The sequence below is a fragment of the Ornithodoros turicata genome, unplaced genomic scaffold, assembly GCF_037126465.1.
Source record: "Ornithodoros turicata isolate Travis unplaced genomic scaffold, ASM3712646v1 ctg00001087.1, whole genome shotgun sequence".
Lineage (NCBI taxonomy): Eukaryota > Metazoa > Arthropoda > Arachnida > Ixodida > Argasidae > Ornithodoros > Ornithodoros turicata.
In genome coordinates, this window is record NW_026999462.1 from 38,451 (window position 1) to 61,695 (window position 23,245).

Sequence of the window (23,245 nt, forward strand, 5' to 3'; positions counted from 1 at the left end):
TGTATACAAGTTACTTACAGAGTCTAAGTTACAGTTCCGTGACTTTAAAGGTGACAAAGTTACAGGAAAAGTCACTTAAACTCAAAAGTTATGGTTACTGGTGGGATCCTATTCAGTTACTTTTCAAGTACTTCCGGTTACTCGTGTTCAATGCGACCCCATGTAAGTAGTATACAGCCTTAGTCATTTGTTTCCCTTCGCCACCAGGGCTGCGACACCATGGGGCCTGGGCCGACTTCTTGGCGAATTTTTTCCCGCGCCCGGTGCGCGTCGCGTCGATGGAGAGCTGTCCGTGCGCTTACCGGTGGGCGGAAGGCTACGCGTGCGCTTATCGTTACGCATTTTTCAGCATGGGTCGACTTCTTTCGCGATTTTTACGCCCGGGCCTACTTCAATCGCGATTTTTTTCAGGCGCACGATGAGCCGCGCGTGTGCGGTGGGCTGTCCATGCGCTTACAGGTGGGTGGAGGGCTACGTGTGCGCTTATCATTGCACATAGTTCAGCCTGGGTCGACTTCTTTCGTGATTTTTTCGCCTGGGCCAACTTTGCTCGCAAATATTTTCCCGCTACGACAGATGTGCTGTGGGCAGTTTACATGCAAGTGTAGACACGCCAAGGATAGCTATACACAAAAGTCCAAGTGAAAATATATTTATTAAAGCCAATACTGCCAATAATTATGTTGTGACTCTGTGTGAAGGAGAAAAATCCAGCCGAGAAACCTGAAACAGAAGAAACACAATACAATACACATAATAAATAATATACTTACTCATTACAGGTAAGATGCGATAGCATTGAAGAGGTATCACACAGAAAGAATCAAACACAATATGTTTTATATGATAATAACACAAACAAATTTTCAGTGAACCAGAATTAAAATGGAATGCATATTTAATCAAAGAATATATTCTTAATCAATATGATTACAATCAAAATTACAAGTTTTATTATACAAAGTCTAATATTCCTATACATCAGCACCCTCATTGCAATAGTGGAGTTTTAATTTCAATTACAATTCTGATAAGTAATAAGTTATATAAATAGTTATAATGATACAGAATAAGCTAAGTAATTTCGAGCACAATAGGGCACCTAAGTTGAATATGACTTATTCCAACATGACACAACTTTTAATTAATCAGTTTCTTATTAAGTGAATAGCATAGACGTAAGGAAATAATTCGAATCAACACAACAGAAGCAATAGCTAGCGCTACATGAGAAACAAAACCAGCGCATCCTCCAGCATGCAAGCAACAGTCACATGTAGGGAAATAGCGAAACATTGCTATATCAGAATGAGAAATGTATGTGACTTTTAATCAAAGAAAACATTCTTAATCAATATGACAACAATCAAAATTATAAGTTTTATTATAAAAAGTCTGAGACGCGACCACCATCATTGTGAAACTAACAATAGTGGGCTTTAATTTTAATTACAAGTTGTGATAGATATAAGCAATTATTTGTGCACAACAGAGACCGTGAAAGACCACAGGAACACAGAGGGACGACAAGAACACAAGATGAATTAAAATCTAGGACACCACATCTAGTAGAGGAAGACAAACTTAATCAATACAATATAGTTTTAATTTCAGTTAAACTACAAGTTCAGATAGATTAAGTAATTTTGAGCACAATAGGGAATCTAAATTGCATATGTTAGGTTCCAACATGGCATAACTTTTAATTATTCAATGTCTTATTAAGTGAATAGCACAGACGTAAGAAAATAATGAGAAACAACATAGTATGATCAACAGCTAGCACTAATAGAGAGACAAATCTACGCATCATAAAACGCGTAAACAATAGATACGTGCACGAACATAATAGTGAAACAATCTATCAAAACGAGAAACATTACAAATTTAATACCTTCCAACTGTGACAAGCACAGACTTAACACTGGCGAACAGAGGAGCACTCTAAACGGCGCATTCTCCAACACGTCCAACACGAAAAGACAGATGTTGTACTCGTTACCATATGTCATGGTAAGGTGTGATAAAAAACTGCTTTGAAAAAGAAGAGCCACGAAATGATTCCATTATCACTGCATTTCAATATGTCTTTGACATGGTCGTATTCAAAGATATGGTACAAATTACAGAATTGAAGGTGCAAGAATTTATCCACAATAGTTATAAAAATATCTGCACACCAACATCAGAAGGGCCGCTGGGATTGATGGAGGAGTTCTTGAGGTCTGTTAATGAAGAACTGAAGTACTCAGCACCAGATGTAATCGTAATTGCTGCAAGGGGCATTGCATTCATCAAGAAAGCAGTGAGATCAAATTATCACATACAAGCAGTCTATGTTGCACGATTCATTATGAATTTGTTGACATTACATCTAACTATTGACATGGAAAGTACATTAAAAATCTTATCACGTGATATGTTCCACTACCACGGCTACACAATTATTTTCTTCTACCAGTTCTTGCAACGATGTCAAATGAGCAGAACTTCAATATTGTTGTACAAGGTCTGATATATCATCACTTATTGAAACTTAATGGCTACATCAACTGCGGTGGACCACTGGACGATTTTCATCTAATACTCTCTTGTACGTCATTTAAGAATCTTGATACAAAGAAAGGAAACGTTGGTAAGAGATTGTGCAAGTTCGTGGCAACTAAGTGCAAGTTACTGAAGCGATACAAACACGGCGACAAAGTATCGATATGTATTAATCAACGCTCGATTCAAGCGACCGATAATAAGACATCACTATATAAGCATTCTGAATTCATCAATGAAAACAATAAACAAGAACTTCAGAGTTTGGGATAGGACATAGAATTTGTCGCAATAAACAAGTGTATAACTGAAATACTAAATCTTTGTCATCACTATAATGAATTCTATGCATCGCATCGAAAACAGATTGAACGAAAATAGAATCGGTCATTGAAATCTAGAGGTATGATACATCCATCTTTGTTTCTTCAAAAGAGGATCACTAATCTTTTACGGAAGCTTATCTCATTTCGTGAATTAAATTGCAGAGCGTGTATATTTCTCAAACAGCTGGACAGCCCATCGCTCAAGCACGGCACACAGTGCGCGGGAAAAAATTCGCGAGTGAAGTCGGCCCAGGCAGAGAAATCGCGAAAGAAGTCGACCCAGGCTGAAAAATGCGCAAGGATAAGCACACACTCTTAAAAATGAACTTCACTACATAGCACTCTCCTAGCCAACCATCATCTCGAATGACAACGTTCTCGCCCCTGATTTGTTGAAAACGGGAGGAGGAGCCTATTTTGTGCCGTGCATAATAGGCGCAAAATAGGCTCCTCCTCCCGTTTTCAGCAAATCAGGGGCGAGAACGTTGTCATTCGGGATGATGGTTGGCTAGGAGCGTGCTATGTGGTGAAGTTCATTTCTAAGAGTGCGCGCGCAGCCCTCCACCCACCGGTAAGTGCACGGACAGCTCTCCGCCCACGCGACGCTCACCACGCGCGGGAAAAAATTCGCGAGTGATGTCGGCCCAGACGTTGGTGTCGCAGCCCTGGTGGCGAAAGGAATCAAATGACCAAGGCTCTATACTACTCATGTAAACCTTTGGAACACAGTGCGTTAAACGTAGCACTTGTTGCAAACAAGCTTCTCAAACAACCCACATACTCGCTCCATAAATTTGTTCTTGACAGTGGGACACTTTTTAAGTTCCCATTGGAATCACTCAGTAACGTTCCGTCTCAGGCCTTAAGACTCGCATCGAAATTTGATCGAAATAATTAACTTTCCCCACATGTCCAGGTACTCGTAATAAGCAATGCGATTGCAGACACATATACACGTTTTACAAAGTAGTAGTGGTTATAGTAATTAGTTAGACAAAAATATTTGCTTCCAATAAGTCAACTAGCAATTCGTTGCTTTAATCTCTAACAGTCCTTTTGTTCCCGATGACATCCCTCGCGAGTACCCTTGTTCGTATACACTCCTTCCCACTTAAGGTCATAACGTTTGCGTCTATCGGTGCACCGCGCAGTGGCGTCAGGGAGCGTTAAGAACGGGAGGACCTCGATATATCGACCTCGATATATCGAGGTCCTCCCGTTCTTACTAATTTTTTCGACTATTTATGTTGCGATACTGTGTATAGTTTCGGCTGGGTGTGTGGTTATCCGTGGAGGACATCATATTTCTGTAAAAAAGTGAGGTTCGCTTGGCAATTTTCAAAGTTCAATTGGAAAAATAAATTTACCACAATTAAAAATTCTCCAAAGCCTTCCTCAATTATGGCAAAAGTTTCCAGAGGGTAAATGCCGAATGTCCGCCAGTCCTCCGGCGGGTACCGTCGCCAGTTATAATTTTTATCACCTTAGGTGAAACATCCTTAGATCGAGACGTTACCCGTCAGAAGGAACTCGTTACGAGTTAAGTTACCGCGTGAAAAATGTAACTGAGTTAATAACGAAGTTCTTCAACCCGAAATGTAACTCGCAGTTACGTAGTTACCTAAAAAAAGAGAGCGAGTTACTTGTATGTTAGTTGGTGTTACTTTAGCGCGCGTGAACAGTTGAGTTCGACGTTGAGTTGCCTGCGGAGGAGCGCAACATGCTTAGATCGTGTTCGTTTGTCCCACAATTCGAACGCTTTGCATCTTAGTCCCTGTGGACGCACAGTGGTTAAGCCTCATTTCAATGGCACTTACTTCCTGAATAGAATACTGTTTGCGAGAGAACATCTGCAGAAAGCATTCACACGTATGAAGACTCGCTACGATCGGGCGGCGTCCGGAGGGAGGTTCGAGGAAGGCCAATCGGGTGTGGCTCTACAACCGTGTTCGGAAGCGGGGCCTATCTCCCAAGTTGCAGCGGCCGTGGCAGGGACCATATGTCGTCGCTAAGCGCCTCAAAGACGTCGTCTACCGGATCAGGCGGACAGGCCGTGCCCGGCCCCTTGTCGTTCACGTCGACCGTCTGGCACCGTACCGTGGACTCTCAACCGGCAACGAGGCTCCCCAGGAAGATCAACGCAACAGTGCCAGAGGGGAAGAGAGGGTGTGATGTTGCGAAGCCGAAAAAGACGGGCGTGAAAATGGGCGGGCGGTTTCGAACCGTCGCGTGGGCATTGTCCGAACGAACTTGGGGCAAGGAGAACGCATCTGGACACAGACTGCGATCTTGTAACAATACTGTCATTAATTGAATATCACGTTATCCGTATTATTTTTAGTCCGTCCAATTCTAACTCCAACGTTTTATGGCCTAAAATGCCACGAAAGAACCGGAGAGAAAGCAAGAAAATAAGTGGACGTGAGTGAAAAGCGAATTAAAAGTACTTGGAACTTAGTTAAGTTACTATGGCAAGGTTACCATAAAAAGAAACGAGCTCCTCAGAAAGATACCACGGCGCAAAAGTACCGAGTTAAGTTACAAGTTACAAAAAAATTAACTTAGTTACAATAACGAGTTACCTGGAACTCTGTTCCTTTGGGTCTGGGAGCGGCGAAGTTTCGGAACCACTGCTAAGGGATCAAAATGTTAACATGGAGAAGTCGACGTCTAGTTGGCGAGACGAAATGTCTATAAGCGACAAAGAAGACACGAAAAGGAGCGAGCTCAATGTGAGCTCGTCCTGTGCTGTCTGTGCCTTGTTAGTCCCTTATGAACAGGATGAAAGTGGTACCAGGAAACCAAACAAAACTTGGTACGCATGTTGCACATGCAGTGCACAGGTCAACTTCTAATGAACGACGTTTATGCTGTTTCAGATTATGTTCCCGTTGAAGACGACGATCCCCGTAGCACAATGTACCTTTGGAGGCCGATTAATGTCTTCTTCATCGGAGACCATTATTTCCGTTCGCTTCAACAAGCTGTTGTAATGCCTACCAACGTTACCGAGTTCTACCTTTTCTCGCAAAGCATACTGAATGCCGTATGTACTTGGGGCTCCTTGAGTACTTTCAGTTGATAAGATATGAAGCACATGCGATGTTCTATGCTTGAATCTCCAGCTTTACTCCCAAAGTGCGTAAAAATTACGTTTACGGCGCACGTTTATGTGGGTTTACGGGAGCACATTTATGTGGGGAACTCAAGGCCACTGGGGCCGACGGATCCCCGGCATCGATCCCCGGACCGCGTAAACGTCACAGCCTACGTCATAGAAATGTGAACAACCCTGTCTGTGATGGACCAGATCATAGGGCGCGGATAGTTCGCGTCCGCCATGGAAGCCGTCCGCGCGGAACCTGTCGGTCCCCGTGAGGTCACTCGCATCCCGAGTGTTTCTCCCCACTCCTATCCGTCGTGTGAACTTGCATTATGTGGAACGACGTATGTGATGCATGAAAGTGTGAGTCACGAAACTCTTGTGTCATCTAGAATAGCAGAGCCAGCATCATCAGCTCGAGAGATCATGAAGGGGTGTCGCAGTGCTGAAAATCTCATCTCAAAATCCGCACTATCGAAATACCAAATTAGTAATAATAAAGCTTATATGTACGAGCTCTGAAATGGGCGTATTTCAAAGCAGGACGTCACTGACAAACGTGCCGACTTCGAGCGTTCACGATGTTAATCGAAGCCGGCTTAGGGAATTGCACACTGGCTTAGGGAAAGGCACATTGGATTAGGGAATGACACATTGGATTAGGGAATGGCACATTGGCTTAGGGAATGGCGCACTGGCTTATTGAATGGCACATTGGCTTAGGGAATAGCCAGCTTTGTTGACTAAAGATTCTCACACATGTTCTAGGCGCGGGCGGAATTATCGACTGGGGGTTTTGAACGTCTGGAATTTCGATCATGTGGATTCTTGACTGTGGAATTTCGGGATGTCTCCCGCGCGGAAGCTAGTAGCACAAGCGTTTTCTTCGCCTTGTCGGGAGCATCATTACGAGTGCATGGGCGAGCATATACGCAGAGGTAACCACAAAATAACCTGAGGTTCACTTGGAGGGTAGAGCATGAAGTCGCGCCCCGTGGCTGGCTCGACCAACAGCTGTATGCGGTGAACAAAAGAGAGAGAAGAAGGAAGAGAGGCAACTTCTTGTTCAACACAGAGGAGTAAAGAAACTCACAGAACTGGCCTTTGAGACAGTCATCCTTACACATTTTCGGGATGAACACTTTATTTGTATTCATTGCAGATGCACGTCGCGTGGTAACCATGTTCATACAAAAAGAGAGAACCGTTCAGGAAATGTGGGTTGCAGGATTACACTTAAAGCGCGCGAAATTCTCATGATTTCAGGTGGCCTTTATGATCCGGGAAGACTATCCAAGCTGTGACATCAAACTGAAGGCCAGTGGCACATACGTGGTACGTAAACTTTGAATGTTTTATTTCTACTTTAGGACACAGTAAATATCACTTTACCCCTTATAGGTGACGAAGGACGAAGATTACCATTTTATGCCAAGCACTGGTTCCGTTCATCAGCTGAGTGACCTGCATCGCATTCAGGACTTCGTGGAACAAAACACCGCGGCGAGTTTGGCAGATATAGTGATCGTATTGCTTGGGTGAGCTTTTCTAGCGAGCGCTATTTTGGAATTGTTGCTTTTCCTACGGGGTAGAAGGAAGCGCAGCTATTGTGGATTTCCATGGATTTCATTGTTGTGTGGTCTCTCTAGCAGCTGACAGAGGCCGATATGACAATTACGTTAGTGTCAGGCCCACACATACCGCGGAGTCCAATGACCAAGGAATCCTATCAGAAGTTAACAATGCCACAGTATATGTGAGCGTGGCTCAGTGCTACACTGCTTAACCGTGGAATCCAGAGCGCATTGTCAAAGACTTGACATCTGTTCGTTGACCTCAACTCTTTTGTTGAACACAGCGTGGTTATTTCCTCGTTTCAAAGAAAAACAGTGAACATGTGTTTGGTATAATTCCATAATTCCGGTTACCGAGCACGTAGGCGCGTCCACAGGTTTCTTGTCGAGGGTTAGGCGGACCATTGACAATGAATAAGAGTGAGAAATATGGTCGGTGAAGAAAGGCTGGGGCACTAAAAAGTATCGGTATTGGTAACGATAGAGAGATCGTTTACCCGACAGTTATCAGCGAATAGAAATCACGACGGAATTTCCGCGCGACGCTCATTTAACATGGCGTTGTTCGCTACGGTGGTGTTTTACGGCTAACGAAAAAAGTAAACTGACATGTTTCACAAGCATCGTATTTCTGTATGGTTTTCTGATCTGCATCAACAACTGGCTGGGCATGTGCAGCAATTTATCTCTGTCACGTCCTGGAACGTTCCTCTGTATTCGATGTTTTTCGATTAAAACCGAACGAGGAAAAATTTACCCGGCGTATGTTTTTCAGTGTTTGTCGATTAAAACCGAACGAGGGAAATTTACCCAGTGTATGTTTTCAGTGTTTTTCGATTAAAACCGAACGAGAAAAAATTTCGATGTATGTATTCCCGGCGTATGTTTTTCAGTGTTTTTCGATTAAAACCGAACGAGGGAAAATTTACCCGGCGTATGTTTTTCAGTGTTTTTCGATTAAAACCGAATAAAGGAAAATTTACCCGGCGTATGTTTTTCAGTGTTTTTTCGATTAAAACCGAACGAGGGAAAATTTACCCGGCGTATGTTTTTCAGTGTTTTTCGATTAAAACCGAACGAGGGAAAATTTACCCGGCGTATGTTTTTCAGTGTTTTTCGATTAAAACCGAACGAGGGAAAATTTACCCGGCGTATGTTTTTCAGTGTTTTTCGTTTAAAACCGAATGAAGGAAAATTTACCCGGCGTATGTTTTTCGGTGTTTTTCGATTAAAACCGAACGAGGGAAAATTTACCCGGCGTATGTTTTTCAGTGTTTTTCGATTAAAACCGAACGAGGGAAAATTTACCCGACGTATGTTTTTCAGTGTTTTTCGATTAAAACCGAATGAAGGAAAATCTACCCGGCGTATGTTTTTCGGCGTTTTTCGATTAAAACCGAACGAGGGAAAATTTACCCGGCGTATGTTTTTCAGTGTTTTTCGATTAAAACCGAACGAGGGAAAATTTACCCGGCGTATGTTTTTCAGTGTTTTTCGATTAAAACCGAATGAAGGAAAATTTACCCGGCGTATGTTTTTCAGTGTTTTTCGATTAAAACCGAACGAGGAAAAATTTACCCGGCGTATATTTCTCAGTGTTTTCGATTAAAGCCGAATGAGGGAAAATTTACCCGGCGTATGTTTTTCAGTGTCTTTCGATTAAAACCGAAGGAGGAAAATTTACCCGGCGTATGTTTCTCAGTGCTTTTCCATTAAAACCAAACGAGGAAAAATTTACCCGGCGTATATTTCTCAGTGTTTTTGATTAAAACCGAATGAGGGAAAATTTACCCGGCGTATGTTTCTCAGTATTTTTCCATTAAAACCAAACGAGGAAAAATTTACCCGGCGTATATTTCTCAGTGTTTTCGATTAAAACCGAATGAGGGAAAGTTTACCCGGCGTATGTTTCTCAGTGTTTTTCCATTAAAACCAAATGAGGGAAATTTACCCGGCGTATGCTTTTCGATTAAAACCGGAAAAGGCGGAACCGTAGATAGACCAAGCGGGACCGTACACATCAGACCTTATCAACGTTTTAGTAAAACTCACCTTGTTACAGGTCGGACCCACCGTCACACAAGTATTGGTGGAGTGGTTTCCATCATAACACATGTAAGAACCACGTACTTCCATTCGAATCCTGCTTCAGTTGTATGGTTACTCTTTTGTGTATTTCCCTATCTTTCCACCCATCTTTTGTTCTATGACACTGATAGCTTTGCGCAATCATGTTATGTAGAACGACGTAAAAGCAATTAAGAAACTCGACTCCACCCAATAAGGCCATGTCGCAACGTGAGCCTGCTTAAACACACACACATGGGGTGCTACGCGATGTGCTAGTCACCGCCACGGATCACGGTCCTTGCATTAAAGAAACTCACAAAGCACATCAATTACTACCATTTCTTCAAATCAATCTATTAACCTCCCTATTAGAGCGCTGGACCGCTGTCATCCGTCACTTCGCTGGAATGAGGTGGGGACGCGATGAGAAGGACCTCCTGATGCTGCATAACGCCTTGATTCGTGCCACAGTCGCCTACAGTCTGCCTGTGCTTCACGGTCTCCCCAGCACCTTAGCACAGAGGATCCGCGCTATGCTGGCACGGAGCCTACGGGTGTGCCTCGGTGTCCCCCGCGGGGCCGAGACAAGGCTAGTGGTTGCGGAAGCCCGCGACATCCCTTTTGAAGTTCTCCGAAACACAGAAACTGTGCGCCAGTATCTCCACCTGATTGCACACCATCGCCACCACCCGCTCATCCGGAAACTTCGGGCAAGGCGCAGCACGCCGATCCACGGATGTATAATGTCATTCAAATCCCCCGTTCCGAAATTCGTGATCAGCCCCGCCGCTGAAAGCACGGCCCCGTGGACACTTCCGTCGCCAAGCGTCACCGCCTCTGTCCCATGGATCACGGACAACAAAAGGAGCTACCCCGACCTCGTACTACAGCAACTGACTATGGATTTCATCGGCACCGCATATGACGGGTTCTGCACGGTCTTCACGGATGGCTCCTCAACGAAAACTTCGTCATCCTCATCTTTTGTGGTACCCTCGATACCGCTCACCCGGGATTGCCGGTTGTCCCATCGCACCTCTTCGACCTCAGCCGAGCTGTACGGAATCCTGCTGTTCTTACAGTATGCGGCCACCTGCGATCCACGGCGATGGGTAGTCTGTACGGACTCCAAGTCAGCTCTCCGATGCCTGAAAACTTCAGGTCTCCGCGGCTCACTGGCCACACTTGTGATAAACATTCTGCGCCTATTGAAGTCCATAACTGCCCACGGCCACACCATCGCTTTTCAATGGATTCCGGGTCATTGCGGAATCTCTGGCAATCACGTTGCCGACGCTGCCGCAGCGGCCGCTCACCACCAGGGCAAGTGTGTCCCGATTGTTCTCCCAAGGGGGGACAGACGGTCCCTTCTTCGTGACTGGGCTGCCTCCTCATCCGTCGAACAATGGCGTCGGGTTGTCCCGGCTGGGAATTGTAGACCCAACATTCTCGTGTCGCTTACCGACATCTCTACCGCGCGTCATTAAGTCCCTCCTACATCGCTTACGGCTGAATGTTGCCTTTTCGCCGTACTACCGTTACCAGATACGGTGTGCCAGTAGTCCCTTGTGCCCGGAGAGTGGTGTGCCAGCGACAGCGGACCATGTGATCATCGCATGTGCCACTTATAGGAGGGAGCGTCACTTGTTGGCAAACGACCTTGCGCGGATTGACAGCCGACCCCTTGACCTCAGACTCATTTTGGGACCATGGGACACACGAAAGCAGATGTCCGTTTTACGACCCTTCATCAAATTCCTGCAAACTACTGGCCTGATCGACTCTCTCTAAAACCCTGTCAGCGTCGTCAGCATCATCCTCATCACCATCCTCTCATTTCCCCCCAATAGCAATGGGGTAGCATTCTGCTCAATGAGCGGAAGTCATCCCCATATCATCGTCATCATGTATTTCTCTCTCTCTCTCCCTATTAGAGTGCACCATGCGAAGTGATTAATTTAACAGATGTATCAATATCGCAGAATTTGATTTTAAAAATCCCGATCGTGGGCAATGGTGACAATGCTCGGAACGAGCCGACCTGCCGCTCACGTCATTTTGATGTCACTATGGATCATTCCATAGGTTGGTTTAGAAAAACTTGGTCTGCTATTTTTCACTCGCAATGACGCCGAAAGCCGCAGCAGTGGAAGCAGTGTGTTTATTTTCACTTTTTCGTTGATTTATCACATTCAGTAAGGTTCAAGGTTTACATATAGTCACAAAAGTTTGAGTTATTTATTTTTCTTGCACAAGTCACTGCGGGCTAAATATAATTCTGTTGTTGTTGTTTGCATGTTGTATTCCGGAAATTGGTATTGTTGAGCAATTCTTTTTTCCCCATTTAGTGCTGTAGTAGATTGGTAGTAGGTAGTTGACTTTCTCAGTGGTATGATTTCCGTACCCTCCAGAAACTATCTTTCACGTGGTCTCATTTATTTTCTTTGAGACCATATTGCATGGACTGAGATAGAACTTCTTTACGATAATTGTTGATCGCTTGAAAAGCATAAAAACTGCAAAATAGTTCCGCAAATATTACAGGGCACAATTCCACTAGCAAAATGTGCTCCGCGCAGAAGTTAATTGTCCACTGGGACATACCGTGGAGTTACTCTTGCCTGGACTTCCTGATGGAGGCGCTCCTTAAAGTGTGAGTCCCCTTCACAGCATTCTCTTCCAACAGCACAGCCGCCTTCAGAATATGCAGCTCAATATAATAGTTTCGCTTCGAGCATTCGAAAAAAAAAAACTAAACGAAGGTTAGGTGATTTGCAGCAGTTACATGTACAGAGAAAAGAGCAGATGCGTACATTCACACCAGCCAGTTTTCTGCCGGCAGCAAGTCAGAAAGGAGTGGAAAGATATCCGTGATCAACGAGGTCAATGCAACTCACGTCGCCCTCTGCCTGTGACTGCGGAGACCACGTAGTGACGCCAGTCGGGTGGCACCAGAAATAAGTCACGTTCCCTGCCGCCCAGAGACGTTTACATTGGCTACTATTTGATGTTTTGCGGCGATGAGGGGGGGGGGGGTGGCTCGCCGTGACGTCAGACAAGTCATAGCTGTGTTACCGGTCTGGTGTGAAAGGCGAGTCGCGTCGGCAGGGAACGTCTCCGCTCGAAAATGGCAGACTAAAAGGGACGGGGAGGTTGCAAAGCATGCAGCAGCAGCTGCCGGCTCTAAAGCGAATCGCACCGCTTCCAAAATATCGCCCACACTGGCACAGCTGATCTGAGCATCCCTAATTGGCTGCATTATATGTGTGTAAATATTTGGATGCTCATTGGTCTCGGAGAACGGGCGCCAGTCTTCCTTCGCCCTGATTGGGCGAGAGTCATTTGATTCAGGCGCGAGGATCTGAACAGTAGGTCGAACTGAGGGAAAAAAAAAAACACGGAGGAGGCATCGTGTCTGTGCGGCCACGCCTTTTCTCTCGGAGGCTCCTAGAGAACAGGCGTGGCCGCACAGTGATGGGCAACTCAAGTTCAATTTGTTCAACTAATTCAGTTCAGCTAACTTCAGTGAAGTTAAAAAAGTCGTTATATTCCTTCACCTCTTCGTGACGTAATACCACCACGTGACCGATACCCATGCATGATATTTGAGACACTGGAGGTGCTGGAGGCATGGTTGGATCCATGGTTGGAGCTAAGCAGCCTTAGCAAGTCTGGGTGTGCGAACTGCAATTGGATTTTGAAATGCTCTTCGATCTTGAAGCATCTAAAGGGGGGCTCCAGTGAAGCCCTTTACAAAACGTGAAAAGATATGTACTGTAACTTTTTCGAAGCAGTTCGCGAGGACAAATAACCTTGCTTTATCATACACCATCGCGTTTTGATTGTCTGCTTTGGGACAACATGATATTTGCTCTACAGCAAGCGCGGAAGGAAAACAGACGAACCTGGTGCTGGGGGTAGGGTGTATACGAGAAGAGAGGCGAAAAACCTGAGGAGAAAGGAGGAGGAGGTTGGGAAAGGAGGTCGGTTGACCAGGGATTTTTTTTTCCTGTGCTGCTGATCTGGGACGCTGTAAATGGCTCCTGCGGATCACGTGGTTTGAGCGCCCGCCATTTTTCCTGCACCATTGCATCAATGGGAGCTTCCAGCGGATGGCAGCAGCTACGCTCTAGAAGGGGATGATGGCCTATGCTTTGTCCATCGTGTGAAGTCACGTGACGCGCGTTCAAAAACATTCCTGACAATGGCCAAACATTGGGGGCGAAAGAAAGATGGGTCACCGAAGATACGCCATGAACAAAATAAAGATAAAAAGGTGTTCCTTCACTAATTTTTTTGCGGATGATCACGCGAACAGATTTTTGTTCTGAGAACGTCTGCGATATCGGGTCACCGAAAAGAACAGACGTTCTCATTGGGACAACTTCGTAGCTTTTATAATTAAAAAGTTAAGTTTTAGGTAATTAATTAGTCATTTGACGGTCGAGCAACATATGGCCAAGAACGTTCGCCGGCCCAGAGATGACAGAAGTGGAAACAGCATGCCTATAGCTCTTATAGTTTTTAATGAAAAATCTGTATCGCCTAGAAAAAGACACCCTGTATATACACTCTTAAAAATGAACTTCACCGCATAGCACCCTCCTAGCCAACCATTACCTCGAATGATATCGTTACCTGCCCTGATTTGCTGAAAACGGGAGGCGTACGCCTTTTTGTGACACTTATGCTGTTCATAATTGTCACAAAAAAGGCGTACGCCTCCCGTTTTCAGCAAATCAGGGAAGATAACGATATCATCCGAGACTATGGTTGGCTAGGAGCGTGCTATGCGGTGAAGTTCATTTTTAAGAGTGTAGGAGCAAATTCTCCCCCTGCTTTTAGCTAGATCTACTTGCATCGTGATACCGTCGGTGCGCAAAAAATGATTTCGTTTCAGAAGTACGTTTTCATGTTCATTGGATTTGTCTTTTCTATTCATTGATGGAAATATATACTGAGTACAACAACGTGTCGCTTAATACAGCGAAACATGATGGAGCTTTGTATTGCATGAATGCAGATTTGCTTTTCAGGATGCATCCCACTGGACAGTTGAACGATGGGAGATCTGTATGCAAGGAGGTTCGAGAGTTCTATCGGTAAGTACGGTCGGGCGAAGATTCTATCGATGCCTCAACACATTCTTACCTTTATGCAACAAAGACATATAAAGACATATAAGTAACTGGGGTAGACCAGGCTTCGACGCCGCATCACGAATAATTCTACCTCAGCGTCAATGCCTAGCAATCTCGTATATGTATGAGTTATGCCACTGTTGACATGTTTATTTTTCTTTCTCGTCACTTCATCGTCAGCCACCCGCTATAGTAGTCACTGCGGTGTCAACTGTAACCGTTCTGGAGCAGCGACATTCCTGGAATCGCAACCTACCTTCATGCGTGTCTTTTCAATCGAGTTCAACTAATAACAGAGGCTGCTGGTGGTTCTCACCCTAAAACAGATATGAATATATATCGTCGTAATGTCGATATAACCTACCGTCGTAATGTGGTGTGTATTTATTTATAAATTTACTGTCTGAAGCTATAATGTAATACGGGGCTTAGTACAGCGCCGGACAAAAGTTTATGGAACACGCTCCGGCGCATTCCTTCCTGAGAATGACATGCTAGCATTCACGGACTGGAAGAACTTTTGGATATGTGCCTAGGTTACACGGTCACCCGTTCGCAAGTCCTAACGGTACCATTTGTGACTCTAAGGGAGGAATGCATCGGATCGTATTCCGCGGGCTTTTGTCCAGCACTGTATAACATAGGCACAATACAATTGCACATATAGGAAGGGATGCCTAAAAGCTGGACAAGCAGGAAGGCAGTCTTTAGGGGCAAACATTATTACAACTTGACAGAGTTAGCTCAAAGTTTTGAGTTTCCTCCCCAGGAATCCAACATGGGTAAAACTATACTGACCCGCCAAATACCACACCAGGGAACACAGAGACAGCCGCCGAATTGTGAAAAGTGAAGAACCCGTTAATTGTTTCATAAAAAGTGTTTACAAGAGAACTTACATAGTCCAAGACGACGGTCTCGCCTTCGCAGTCCTGTTAACAGAACAAACTGCTCCTCTCCCTAGAACTCCACGCTTTATTTAGGCTCTCCAATATGCGTGCTGAGCGTCCCCTTTATGTTAGTCTTCTTTTTTTACACCCCTTCCTATAAACTAGATGTCCGGTGTGTCCAGGATGGTATCTTCCGGGGCCAATAAGTCTGGCTGCTGCAGGGCGACGGCTGCCGCAACGTCCTCGGGTCCCAGAACCGCAGCTGTAGTGTGACGTTCTTGAACCAGCCGGTCTCTGGTGCAGAGCACCAGCTCGATGTGTTGCGGGGTGGATCTGTGGAACCCAGCAGATAGAAAAGAGCTCTGCCGGAGTGTGGGCATCAAGTGGCTCGGTGGGATGCATCTCTTGCAGAAAGTGTCTTCGATTTAGAAAAAAGTGCAGGGCGCGAGTGTAAGGCGAGCGAGCAGAAGTGTACATCAGTAGTATACTGAGATGTCCTTAGCCAGAAGTTTTCTCTAATCCAAGAGCAGTCTATTCTAATCCGAATTCTAATCCAATTCTGAGCCAAAATCCAGTTCTAATCCAACACAAGCCAGTTCTAAGCCATCTGATTGATCGCCCTTAGCTCCGCCAACTTCACGTTGATTGACCCATGTTAAGCCTACTGATTGGTGATTGGTTGACCATAGCTCCACCCCTTTATGCTAATTAGTTGGCTTGGCCCCACTCGCCTCACGTTGATTGGCCCATGCCAAGCCTACTGACCATTGATTGGTTGATCATAGCTCCACCCCTTTATATTAATCACTTAGCTCCGCCCAAGAGATGTCTTCTAAGGTCGGTATTTCGCAGGCGTAAACAGGACCTGCCGCTCGTGCGATAAAATACCGTTTGCAGGCTTCGGGACGGGGGCGTTTGCGAGTGAAGATCTACAACTAAATAACCGTGCGTCTTCTCCGTCGCCTGATTATATGTATCAAGGAAATAGGAGAGCCCCTGTTTTCAGAATACTTGACGTCCGAAGGTTTCGATCTGTTGTACGGAACGAGCGTTCCGGAAAAATACGGTATAACTGGCGTTCAGGGATATCGTTCGAAAAGCAGCATTGTGATAGAACAAGGCTTGTGTGATCAGGATCACAGACACATTCTTATGGTGGCTACCACGCACAAACAGTGACTCTACCTCCGATAGAACCCTCTTTTCTGTAATGTGATCGTCAATAACTGTGAGGGTGGGATATTGTTCATCCCAATCTGTTGGTACCCTGTCCATAAAGTCTACGCTGTCAAAATTCTTTTCCCATTCAGCTGCATACTTTCGTACGTAGAGTATCTTCTGCGGTGGAATGCTAAATAACTCGTGGTGTCTCATTATATTCTGTGTGAGCACGGAGATGAAAATTCGAGTGGGGTGCTGGAACTGCATGTGCATCATGGAATAACTTGAATAGACTGTGTAGCGAGGTGTGATGCATCTTTATTTTCATCCCGCGGCATCATGGCTCTTAGCGCGCTTAATGATGGTCTCCAGGACTCTTATTTCTTTCCGACATATTTCCTGAAGCTCGCGCTGTGATTTTTCTTTCCTTCATTATTTGGTAAACCATTTAGTAGAATACAGAGTCAGATATGGGACTGTTAGAGTGGACGGCGTTATACAGTTCCTGAAAAAATGAAAAGAAAAACATGGCAGCATACAGTCCCGAGAGGACAAAGATATTAGATATACCACATCTTGCATAAATAGGCACTTTTGGACACTGTGAAAAAATTACATCATAGACATTAATTACAGACACTGATTATGATACATACATTAATTGCATAATAAACATGATGTGATTGCTCCCTGCAAGCTGATAGGTACTCGTCCAAGACTTCACGTATAATGCCCCACAACTTGTCTGTGGTGTAACAGGAGCGCAATATGTGGCAACACATCTCGACGAACTTCTTTCGACGAACCACGTGGAGTTGATGCACCTGAGTTGTGCCATCTGGTGGCACTCTAGTGAGGTAAATTTGGACATCTGAGGTAGAGCTGCCCAATTGGGTTAGAACCATCTGTATTTTTTCCTGTCTATCTGAGATAGAGCCACCCAATTGGGTTAGAACCATCTGAAGCCACTGCCGAGCGACCCGCGCACCCTCTGGCGGGCCGGAACACTAGTGAAAGCTATGTTCAGTAGGCATAGAATGGAGTCGGCAAATCAGCGGGCTTGGAATCAGGAGTGCGAGCCAATCAGTGGGCTTAGAACGGCCCAATCAACGTGAAGCGCCAATCGGTAGGCTTAGCTGGGTTCGACCAGTCAGAGGGCTCAGAAGTCTGGAAAATGTGGACAGTGATCAGTAGACTTGGAATGGATCAATCAGTGGGAGCGGAGCTGGCTAATTAGCATGAAGGGGCGGAGCTATGCTCACACATCAGTGATCAACAGGCTTAGCATGCACCAATCGACAATTCTCTAGAGAGCTGGCCTGAGATTTTCCCTCTCCCTTGCGCGCCCCGCCCACCCGGAGCGCGCCAATGGGAGGACGCGTGAGTGGCGTCGCCTGAGTGCCATCTGGGGGCAGAGGTTCGAACATAGACGGGGACGTGCTTTTGGCGATGCTACATCTACTGGGTCGTTCCATCCACCACGGCCCTGAGTTGGCCCGTGAGATGGCGCTGCTTGATCTATGATGTGTGAACCTACACTCTTAAAAATAAACTTCAACACATAGCACGCTCCTAGCCAACCATCACCCCGAATGACAACGTTCTCGCTCTAGATTTGTTGAAAACGGGAGGAGGAGCCTATTTTGTGCCATTATGCATGGCACAAAATAGGCTCCTCCTCCCGTTTTCAACAAATCAGGGGCGAGAACGTTGTCATTCGGGATGATGGTTGGTTAGGAGCGTGCTATGTGGTGAAGTTCATTCCTAAGAGTGTAGGGACGCACGTTCCTTGGGACCGCGAAAATGGTCGGCGATAAGTACTGAGTCATGGTCCCATTTCTGTCTCTCTCTTTTTTTTCTGTTTTCGTGGAATGAATTGACGGATTTTGACGGTTCCTGTGTTTGTTTTTGCTTTTAATGAACGTTTTATGATGGCTTGATTCATTGCCTGTTAGGCGCGGACTTCGAATGGTGCGTTTGCGGCGTCCTTGATGATGCCCGCGTTTGTTTGTTTTATTAAATATATGAAACACACGTTGTTAGAGTGATCTTGATAAGACGTCCGCGGAATCGTTGCGCCCGTGTTTGGGTGATAGTAGGGCGTTCTTTGGCGTGTGCCTTCCCTTTTATTGAGCATGTCATGCGATTCGTGTGCGATGCGCTGTGGACCGGGACACGGCCGGTGAGAGGTATACCCCGTTTTTGTTTCTTTGTCGTTTCGCGGGACAATGCGTCATTATAGACTGTTTCCCTCTGTGTTTTTTTTCCTCTCTCTGTTTCATACCCCCTTTTTGTCTTCACTGCGTCATGTGACACGTGTTGTTACGAAAGGAATTTGATGATATGCCATGCCCGTGCCGTTTTTGTGCGAATGTTTAGATAATGCCGACAGAAGACTCTGGTTCTTTTCCCCCTTTTACTGAACATGAGGCCACACATGTTGTTACAGAAGGACTTTGACGAGACGCCAAGGCCGTTTTTGTGCGTATGTTTGGTAATGCTGGCTAATGACAAAAGAAGACTACTTTTTTATGGTTCCTTTCATTATACTTTTGGTGGCACCCTACCACTGTCAATCGACTGGCCGCGCATCATCTTTATATGTGAAACAAGGAGAAGCATTCAACTGACCACAGCAGGCTGCAAAATTAATGCACATGGCATTTATTGCAAGGAACTGCATGGACAGGCTTTTCTTAGCGATGACAACAGTACATGTGGTCGAAGGCGGTCCTCTGAAACCCGTGCCATAATGCCTCGGTAGTGGAGTACACTGTTGTTTTTATATGCTGTAGCATATCATGATGCGTGCTCATGCAAAATGACATCCGACTGTCATTTTATAGGATTAATGGTTCCGGGACATTTCATCGAACGTCGTTTGGTCGAAAGTCGTTTGATCGAACGCGGGACATTTGGTCGAAAGCCATTTGATCGAACGCCGTTTGATCAAAACGGCAGCGGTCGTTTGATCGATTTTTTTATTGGTTCGCTTGTAGCGTTGATGTAACAAAAAACATGAAGAAAAACAAAAGAAAGCGTCAGTCCTAGATGCTGTTATCCTAAGGAATATTTAACTCTGTGTAATATGCTTGCACATATACACATTCCTCATCCTAACACACTTCTTCGCATTCAGAAAGCGGTCCAAGGGCCTGGGTTGTTCACCCTCTCCTGTTCGACAACTTGATAGGTTTTTCCTCTCTGACAGATAGTGACTAAAAATGGCATACATGCCTTTCACCCCTAGTCCCCCAACACTTTGTCAAATAATAAACAACTTTGACAAATAAATAAATAAATGACATTCTTGAATGGTTTATTCGCGTCGAACGTGGACAAATTTTAACAATGTATTTTTAATGTTTGTAGTCAATAACTGACATTGTATACGAGAAAGAAGTTTTAGTTTATTTACTTTGCGCCTATATGTGCAAGTGAATCTAAATTTGGTTCTTGCAACATACATGGAACCGAAGAAGTCCCTCGAAACCCAGACAATATAAGCCGGGGAGGTGATCTTTGTAGTTTGTATACTTTCTCCTTCTTCTTCTTTTTCTTTTTTTTATTGCATGCATGTGTAGGGATCCCAGACTGCAGATGCATAATCTAACCAAGGTTGAACTCAGGTTTTATATGGCTGTTAATTTAGTATCATTATTTTGTACCATGACGAAACTTCCGTCCTAGCATCCACAGACTTCGAGTGGCTTTCGCGCACATATGGCTATCCCATTTCAGATGGTTCCCTTTAAATTTGTCGCCAGCAATGAAAAGGGTGCCCAGAAGAGGCACAGACTATCGGCTGCTCGCAACCTGAGGCCATTTGCTTCTATATGTGTCCTACGGTTCGCCGGTTCTTCCGCATTGTTCTATTCAGATGTGCTGTTCGTGAATGACAAAGGTCTGCAAATAACCAGAGGTCTCCCCTGTTTAGTTAAAAAAAAGCAAGAAAAGAAAAAAAGAAGAAGCAGATGACACTGATTGCCTGCTTCCGTATGCTCGAGTCAAAAGTTACAGAAAAGAGGTGCTATAAGGACACGCTGCGAGCTTTGAACTCCCTTCGAACAAATGTCTTTCGATCAAACGGCTTTCGACCAAGCGGCTTCGATCAAACGGCGTTCGAACAAATGGGCGGACACCGGAGTGGTTATAGGAATGGTTATAGGAATAGGAATAATTGAGTCGATAACGAGATCGCGTTCGTGTATGGATAGGACCGGAAACTTTACAGCGACACTTCGTAACTATTGCTGTACGATTTATGGCACTTGTCCAACCTTGAGTACTATCTACATCCTTTCTAGTCAAATCATGGTCTTTATATTCAGAGGTGCTGTACTCCTTACTTTTAATTTTTTGTAGAAGCGCACTGGCACAGGAAAGGGGACTGATGTGCTTCAACACGGCAGAGACCTGTTGTGTACCCTTATTCTTCGGCATGTTCAACATCAGAAGAGAGTCATTTTGTACACAAGCACTCAGGATGCGAGATCTATATGGCGTGAGTATTTCAACTACACTGCTGAAATAGACGATACATACAAAACGATAAACCTTATGTTGGAAATCATATAATGAACCATTTACGATAGAAACTATAAGTTTTTTCTAACATGTCCAACGTCGAGGCCTCACATACGTAATAGCTCCACCGTATATAGAATCGAAATCACCGTTGCAAAATAAAATGCGGGAACTAAATGCTTCGCAGTCCCCCGATTGCCCCAAAATGTGTAGTCAAGCTCGGGAAAATGCTAACAGCGAACTTAGATTAACCTGGACAAGAAATAGAAACGCCGAACTTGAACCACACTGGTAATAAGCTGACCAATATGCTGTTCGTGTATGTCCGCTCTGTTAGAGGGACTGTCGCATCCGGAACCGTGGTTACGAATCCAATACCAATGTGTTCGGTACACTACCACGAGCTATTTGGCAAATTTTCTCCTTCCAAAACGGACCAGGTGATGAGGAATCGAATTTAAAAGATCCGGTTTCGTTTTGATCCTCGAAAGCGCCAGCGCAAACAACATGGCGTGACGCAAGGTGGAATCTGGCTAATCCACTGTGAAGGACGCTGTCGTCTGCCGCCAAGTCTGGGGCTGATTTGTATTTTTCCGGCACGTCGCCCGTATTCACATGTGACACTTTCTAGTGACGCGGATACTGTCTCTACGCTTGCATCCTTCGCGTGAGAAGTCGTTTGGAAACCGACGCAGCGTTCCTGACTCCAGGAAAATTTCCTTCGAAAACCTCGATGTTTGATTTCGCACGCCAAGGATACAGCTACAGCAAGACACCAGACGAAGCGAAAGTTGGAAGCAGCTACATCACTAGCGGGTATCCAGATGAAGCAAGGAGTGTTCATGCTGTCCGTGTATGCTCCTCGCATTTCACCGATAATGTGTACCTGGATGAGAACATCACGCAAGTGCAACTTGGATTGACACAAAAAAGGAACGAATTGAAACTTGACGCCGTTCCGACAGTGTTCCACGAACAAAGCGAGCCAGCAACTTCGACAGTAAGTCACAATGTCTATGTAGTTTCCCAATCGGGTCTGTCACTCTTGCGCGTGAGTAACTTAGCAGCAAAAGACGAAATCAGTATAACGTAAGGTATCCCCTAACCTATGATCCCCTAACCTACATAAATAAAATACAATAAACAAGTAAAAGAACATGATGTCATTCATATGAACGTGATTGGCTTTTCTCGTTGTCGGACGCGTTATCATGAAACTTTCCCTGTTACTGAACTTGTGACTTTTGTGGAATGTGGTAGACATGATTGGTTTTCATGTGTATTACAGCTGCAGGCAGCTCGACAGGGTCAAGCGCAAGTGGTACGTATATTACTTAAATACATATAATGTGTTTACAATTTTTGGACACAGAACAATTCGCAAACTATGAACCCCGATCACTAAAAGGAAGAACTGACGCTGTTTGTGTGCTGGTGTTAGAAACAGGCACTATATACAAACAGTACCTCTGTCCGTAACATAAGCGCCATAAACCACTTCCCAGTTTCCTTTTACCTCTCTGTTTGTGAACTGTTTGTGTGCTGTAGGGCGGCGGTTTTTGCGGTTGTCGTAGCCAACTTGAGGTGCACTTTTGACGTTCTGCGTTATAGAAGGACCAGGTGCTGCTGATCCAAGTCATCCATCCATCCATGAAACGGCATCAAACAATGTACGTGTGTGCACGGCAATTTTGCTGAGAGAACACTAATGTTTTACACTAATGCCTTTACGACGCCTCTGACAAATTAGGAACTTCCAGAACAGTGCTTTCTTCATCCAAGTTCAAGAAGTGAAGAGAATGACTTCATGGCTTCTACTGACATCTCACACCTACATGCCAAGACAAAATAACTTGACAACAGGAAATGAAAAGAAAAGAAAAGGTCCGTTTCAGGTCCACCCAAA

The 23,245-nt window shown here is 44.9% G+C and overlaps 1 protein-coding gene across 2 annotated transcripts in view; it reads left to right on the forward strand.

Annotated features, from left to right (window-relative positions):
• LOC135376419 (uncharacterized) overlaps positions 1 to 23,245 on the forward strand; it is a 43,835-nt gene that overhangs the window by 4,800 nt on the left and 15,790 nt on the right. For both annotated transcript variants that reach the window (XM_064608922.1, XM_064608921.1), the window contains 7 exons: positions 5,753 to 5,919; positions 7,243 to 7,311; positions 7,378 to 7,514; positions 9,613 to 9,665; positions 12,165 to 12,273; positions 14,657 to 14,722; positions 21,178 to 21,316. In XM_064608922.1, the coding sequence (XP_064464992.1) occupies positions 5,753 to 5,919; positions 7,243 to 7,311; positions 7,378 to 7,514; positions 9,613 to 9,665; positions 12,165 to 12,273; positions 14,657 to 14,722; positions 21,178 to 21,316 (740 nt within the window). The remainder of the gene's footprint in view (positions 1 to 5,752; positions 5,920 to 7,242; positions 7,312 to 7,377; positions 7,515 to 9,612; positions 9,666 to 12,164; positions 12,274 to 14,656; positions 14,723 to 21,177; positions 21,317 to 23,245) is intronic.